Consider the following 6898-nt stretch of genomic DNA (forward strand, 5'->3'; position numbering starts at 1 on the left):
GGGGGAACCTTCTGCTGAAGCTCATGGTGGGTACGTTTCTAAGGATGGTCTCTGATGATTTTTTATTTTTTTTGCGGGGGATCTCTGATGATTTTTATGTATCTGTTAAAAAGTTTAAATAAAAATTGCTTTGATAAGGTACACTTTTTGTGGGCTGGCTGCAATGGTCCTGCTTAATGAAGTGGAGAAACTCGATTTGCCTAGCTTGATTGTAAGACAACCCCTCCTACTACTTTATTCAGTTTCCCTTCTATTACAGTGTGTATGTGGGTTGTGCTAATTTTGGTTGCAATTAGTTGAACTTGGCCCTTTGGTTTTCAATTATGTAAAGGAGAAATGTATCGGATATTATTTAAAAATCTATTGCTGTATTGTTAGGAAATAGAAAAAGGTAACTTGTCAACTCTCAATTGACTAAAAAATTGCCCGAGTTGCAACCTGTAACAACTGAAACTGTGTACTTCACAACCTCGGGTAGTTTTGCGAGTATTTTTGACTGGCATGGGTGCCATGTGTTCACCACGTTACTACCATGTCATCAGACAAATCTAACAACCGAAACATATGTCCGAGTTGCAACCTCTAACGACCGGAGCTGTCTACTTTACAATCTTGGGTGTTTTGCAAATATCGAAAATCTCTTAATTTCTGCGAAACTGTAAAGAGAGAAGAAAGAGAAGACGGAGAAAAAGATCTGGCATGGGACTGTTTTGTTTGATGATATGTCAGTGGCATGATATCCATGTCAGCCGAAGCCAGTTGTGAAACTAACCAAGGTTGTAAAGCGGATGGTTTTGTTATTTCATGGTTGCAACTTAGACGATTTTAGAGTCCAAAGTTGAAAAGTTGACTTTTGCAATAGTTCGGAGTTGGAAGTGGACTCTTGCGGAAGTTCCAGGTTGAAAAGTGAACCTTTTCTAGGAAATATATGAAGCTGCATATGTAATGTATTGTCACATCATTGTTTGTTGCAACACTAACTAGGGCCTCATCATTTAGGGCTGGGTGGCATTTCGTCAAGGAGTGGAATGCGGATTCCAAGGACGGACAAATAAATTGGTTGATGGTTGCTACTCCTTTTGGCAGGTAAAATACCGCTATCGTATTTGAATTTCTTAAGCCACATGTTCTGCTCCATATATGACTGATGGCTTGTGTATGTCCAGGGAGCTGCTATTGCTTTAGCTCAAAAGCTAATGGCAGGGTCTGATGAACAATCTAAACAATCGCAGCCCAGCAAATTATCCTCGGTAGATGATTCTCGTGGGACCAGCTCATCTGGATTGGCTTCAGAAAAAACTTCTATTGGTAAGTATTTTGTGCTCAATACTTATGAAAAATTATCTTGTGGTACCAGTGTGCTTTTCTTTATTAAAAACATATTTCTGCTTCAAATATCTGGTGAAATAAATAATTGACTGAGATTCTCTGTTATACTTACATTAAATATCATGCTTATATATCTTCTTTGCTGAGTTTATAAACTGCAACATATTGAAGAAATATAAAGTTTCTCTTTTGGAATTGTGATGAGTTGGGGTTTGGCAATTCAATATGGTGTGATTATTGGTGTTTTCAAGTTTTTGTTAGTTCATCAGGAGTATTCGTAAGTAACGTGCATTACTGCACTAGTGTCATTTGGTCACCTTGTTGCCTTGGTACCTTCGACACATATTTGTAACTTGAATACAAATTTCTAATGCTTCATAACCTGCGTTACATACTAGTGTCTAGTGCTTTGATTTTTACAAGGTGTTGGGTCTGATCTTGATTTATGTCACCGTTTTGTGTGTTTTTATTCTCTGATAGTGAATTATGCGAAGATTGGATTTGATTTTATGAAGCAGAGCAACAAAATAGGTCCGCTGTTCCACAACATTGCTCTGCAACAATACATCCTGCTTTGCGCACAGGTAAAAAAAGAACATCTTACTTCTTGCATAGATAGATATCTAGAGTTTCTATTTTCGGAACTTCAAATTTTCGAGCGTGCATTTCGTGACGGGATATAATTCTTCAGCTTTGAAAGTTCATGTTGTAATTGAAACTACGTCTACTGCTGAAATACACAGGTGCCGGAGGGAGGATTGAGGGATAAACCTGGAAAGAACAGAGACCACTATCACTCATGCTACTGCCTGAGTGGCCTCTCAGTTAGCCAGTACAGCGCAATGACAGGTTCCGTTTCATGCCCCTTGCCGCAGCACATGCTTGGCCCATACTCGAACTTGCTAGAGCAAATTCATCTGCTCTACAACGTTGTGCTAGAGAAATACGAGGAGGCCTATGAGTTCTTTTCGAGCGAGTGATCAAATGTACACCTTTACAGTCTCAGATAGCTAGGATGATCTGTGATATTGCATGGCTTCAAGTACTGGGGATATTTCTGCGACGTGTCCGTTTGTTGTATACTAGCAGTCATTTGAATAATTGGATTATGCTCCTTGCACCGTGTATGACTGATTCACTATGAGTGCATGGTGAGAGGCTGAGCTCTTTTTGTCACATGTCTCGGGGATGTGTTATTGATAGCATTGCTGACTGGTGGCGAGACATTCTCTTCCTAACTCGTGATCGGCATCAAAACCTTCAAATGCAACGTTGGATAGGAAAGCTATGTGCCATATGCCTTGTGCGACTGGATATACTCACAAAGTGGCAATGCAAATATATGTTTCGTGACATGTTCCGTACAATGTTAAATTCTAAGGCTTGTGGATCTGTTTAGTTTATGTGTCATATCTTTTTTTTTAGATGTTCTGTGCCATATCTCAAAGAGAGAAGTCCATGTTTCAACTCTGAATAGTAAGAATCAACCTGAACTTTGAAACCGTCCAAGGCGTATGCGGTGGGTTGGCTTCTTCGTGTGGCTTGGCCACCTTCGTCCAAGTCAAGGTGGAGACTTGCTGGATGGTGCGCGAGGTTCGCCTCTTGTTGGCAACGTCCTCGTGTTTTGGTTTCAGTGAGGGGTTTGGTCGAGGATGCCAGGGCGGTGCCCCCGGGTGGTGGACTGCCCGTTTGGCTCTCCAGCGAGTCTCATGGTGGCAGTGGTGGCTGCACTTCTTGGTCGAGTCTTATGGTGACGGTGGTGGCTGCACTTCTTGGTCGTGTGGCCGGCAACCGGTGTGGCGGTAAGTGATCCTGGCTCACACCAGGCCTTACCCTTGAGTGCGCTTGATGGACTCGAAGGCGGTGATGAATTGCGTTGTTAAGGGGATTTGTATGTGTTTTTTGCGGTGCAATTTTTGTTGTACAATTTTCTCTTCGATATATTTTGTAAGACTATCTTATATCATTCGGCCGTGTTACTTTCTATATAAAGCGAGGTGAAAGTCTATTTCAAGAGACTACTACTATGTGGAAACAAAGTTTTCATAGGAAGTGGAAACCAAATGTTCCAAAAAAGCCTGAAAAATGAGAGAGGCTGTATTATGGGAGCTATGATGAAGGACATAAATTTGGCAACCAAAAGTGAGGCATGAAAATATGAGTTATTGAAAGTGATGCTGTTTTTTTTTCACACCTCCCAAGCGAAATTGATTTGATTTTATATCTTGCATTTTTATGAAACTTGTGGATTATGTTACACTAGCTTTTTTGTCAAAATTTTGGAATATTTGAAACATGTTTTTCATATTTATTTTTTGATAAACATGATTTTCAATTCGTTTCACCCGATATCCTCTCTACCCCTTGTACTCCCTCCGTTCCTAAATATTTTAGAGATTTCAATATGAACTACATCCATACTAGCAAAATGAGTGAATTTGCACTCTAAAATATGGCTATCAGTATGTAATCCATAAAGAACTTATATTTAAAAACGGAGGGAGTATCTTGTAAAGTTTCAAGTTCCAACACCAGGGCAAACTCCATGTCGACATGCTTGTGATGCAAAGCAAAATGTAACACTATTCACCTAATAATAACCCTAGAAAACTAAACAGATGGCATTGTCACCCTTAACCTAATAGTCGCCGTCGTACAGCCTCCGGCCAACCTCGAACGATGCAAAGGCGTCGGCGCAAGCATAAAATTTTGAAGTAGCAAATCCCCAATAAGATACATAGCTTCGCGACAGGCGATCGCTTCTAGCATCGCAACCTCCTTGACTCCATGGATGATCATGGTTATCCATTAAGAGGAGGAAATAGTAATAAAAAGAAAATGGCTTATGCTCCTTTATCTTAAAAGAATGGACTAACAGGGTCAGCTACTTAGCCAACTTTCATAATTAAATACCGTCACTGTATAAATAACTCTTATTGTGAAAAGAGCTATTCACTCTATAATGAATTGGTAGAGCCAAAGAATGTGAACTATACAAGTTTGCAATACCTTTTGATGAAAGAAAGGGCTCCGGTGTATAAAGAGGGCCTCACCGTTTAAGAGGGAACCATAGAAACCATGGAACCCACTGACCGTTTGTGTTTCTGCATACGGCTGTTGCAGAACGGCAAATCCTAAACGGCGCTCTAAGCACCCGTTATAGCGCTAACGGTACAAGGCGCACACCCCTCGTCCATGATGGGCCCAGCCCATTTCCGTTTTTTCCAGAAAAAACTGCTACAAAACTGCGACCTGAGATGGATCAAACCGCGCCATGGTGGTTCATCCACTTCATATTATTTGATCAGGTACATATTCTTCCATCCTTTGTTCCTTCTCATTTTTTCTTTTTCCTTTTTCCTTTTTTCGTTTCTTCTTTCTTTTCTCTTTTTTCTTTCTTTTTTCAAACCAGTGAGTTGTTATTCAAAATTGCTGAATGCTTTGTCAATTTTATGAACATTTTTTCAAATCGTGATTTTTAAATGATGTTTTTTTTCAAATTCGATGAACTTTTTTTCAAAATCAATGAACTTTTTGCAGAATTGATGATTTTTTTTCAAATTTGACGAACCTTTTCCAAATTCTGTGATTTTTTTTCAAAATTGATGAACTTTTTTAATTTTTTAAAATTCAATTAACTTTTTCTAAATTCGGTGAACTCTTTTTTAAGATTGATGAACTTTTTTCAAATTGGATGAACTTTTTTTCAAAATTGATGAACCCTTTTTCAATTTTGTGGACTTCCTTTCAAATTTCATGAACATTTTTAAATTTATGATTTTTTTTCTTTTTCAGATTTTTTTCAATAGTTGACCAGACAACCGGTCAACTGAGATCAGGCGAACGAGGTGATCTAGTGAGCTTAGCGATCGGGACTAGCTAACGAGGCGACTTGCGCTGGCCCAGTTGTTACTACTAGAGAAAAGCTTACTAGTAGCGCTTGTTTTTGTGCTACCAGTAGCGCGGGTACCAGCGCTACTGCTACGACACTACAGCTATTTTCTAGCAGTAGCGTGTTTATAGACCAGCGCTACTGGTAAGTTCAACTACTAGTAGCGCGTTTTTAGGCCAGCACTATTGCTAACATTTATGTTTTCTTTTTACTATTTGGCGTTGTACATGTTTAAACAGATATATCTTCTTTACAATAACAACTCATCATGAACTAGTCTGTTTAAATAACATATTCATTACCAGTAGTCATCACCACCAAACAATGTTCGTCAATGAGACATCATATATATAACAAGTTGGTCACTAGTCATAATCACAACTCCTCATCCTCCTCATCAACTCTAACACATTATAGCACATAATAACACATTCTACCTAGGACCTACTCTACCCTCTCTTAGGTAAAATATCATAAAATAAGATAGGCATTGACTCTTTATTAAGGAAACTGAACTCTCCATAATGAAGAACGGAGATCATCCTGTCTCCAAGTCTTGGCCTACGCATAATGTTGCTTCCAAGTAGCTCTCTATGATGGTTGAAACATTTTTTCCAATCATTTATTATCATGGCTTCCTTGCTTTTAGAAATTCGGTATGGACATGAGTGATGTGGATACTGTGGCTGACCTGGCCGTGGTGGCCGTAAGCTCATAACTTCAACGCGACCTCTTGGCAACATCAGATGAGGCATACAATCCATCGGAATTTTTTGTTCAAAAACATAGTAATAACTTTGTAGTTAGCAATGTAGTTAGCAATGTTTAAAGATGCACGGATGTCGTAATAGTAGAAAATCTTACCATGATATCTCCATTGATGTTATCGTAGCACACCGCGTGCACTAGTGGCACATATGGACCATAATTTTGAGGAATTCGATAATAGCTATTGTAATTCTCAAGATCGGTAAAAAAAGTGATAAGACCATCTTTCTCCTTATAAGTTAATTGTGCTTCATCATTGTAGTAGTAGGTTATGTCTACCATCTTCCGTACATTTTTTGAAGAATGAAAATAAGCTGTCAATGCAAATAAGTTGTCAAATATTTTGAAATTAACAATATAAATTACTTAGTAAATATGTTTAAGAAACTCACACAGTGGTAGAACTGGGAGCGTGTCAACAAGGAACCAAATGGTCATATCATTTTTGTCGATGTCAGGATCACCAAGATCGAAGGTAAGAAGCATACCCTCATGAAAATCATACGCCTTGGAAAGGGCTTCCCAATTCGGGCAACCAAAATTGGATGAGTTCACAGAATTGTATAGTTTTACAGCAAAACCATAACCATGATGGGTCCTTAGTTGAATTATTGAATTATCTTTGTCTTCGTGCTTTCATGATCTTCAAAACCCATCTTCTCCAAGACATAGCGTCTTGCATGGCATGGGATAAGCTAGTCGAATTGTAAAAGACGGAAATTACACGTTGAAGAAGCTGAGAAGTCGTGCAAAAATAACATAAAAAACTTGTCATCGTTGCGTACCGTATCAACATCGAAGGTCTCTTGGAGCTTGATGCTGAAGCGCCGACCTTCTACGAGGTGAGGCCTGTCGCACATACCGCGCTTATCTTCACAGTAATCGCACATAGCGAATTCCCTTTTGTCG

The 6898-nt window shown here is 39.1% G+C and overlaps 1 protein-coding gene across 1 annotated transcript in view; it reads left to right on the forward strand.

The window, feature by feature from the left end:
- Nucleotides 1-2534, forward strand: part of LOC119279619 (protein farnesyltransferase subunit beta-like) — a 5574-nt gene extending 3040 nt beyond the window's left edge. The window contains exons 9-14 of the mRNA XM_037560804.1: nucleotides 3-30; nucleotides 139-211; nucleotides 1000-1086; nucleotides 1167-1308; nucleotides 1810-1913; nucleotides 2073-2534. Coding sequence (XP_037416701.1) covers nucleotides 3-30; nucleotides 139-211; nucleotides 1000-1086; nucleotides 1167-1308; nucleotides 1810-1913; nucleotides 2073-2309 — 671 coding nt within the window. The 3' untranslated portion in view covers nucleotides 2310-2534. The remainder of the gene's footprint in view (nucleotides 1-2; nucleotides 31-138; nucleotides 212-999; nucleotides 1087-1166; nucleotides 1309-1809; nucleotides 1914-2072) is intronic.
- The last annotated feature ends 4364 nt before the right edge of the window (nucleotides 2535-6898 follow it).

This window comes from Triticum dicoccoides, chromosome 3B (assembly GCF_002162155.2).
Source record: "Triticum dicoccoides isolate Atlit2015 ecotype Zavitan chromosome 3B, WEW_v2.0, whole genome shotgun sequence".
Classification (NCBI taxonomy): Eukaryota; Viridiplantae; Streptophyta; class Magnoliopsida; order Poales; family Poaceae; genus Triticum; species Triticum dicoccoides.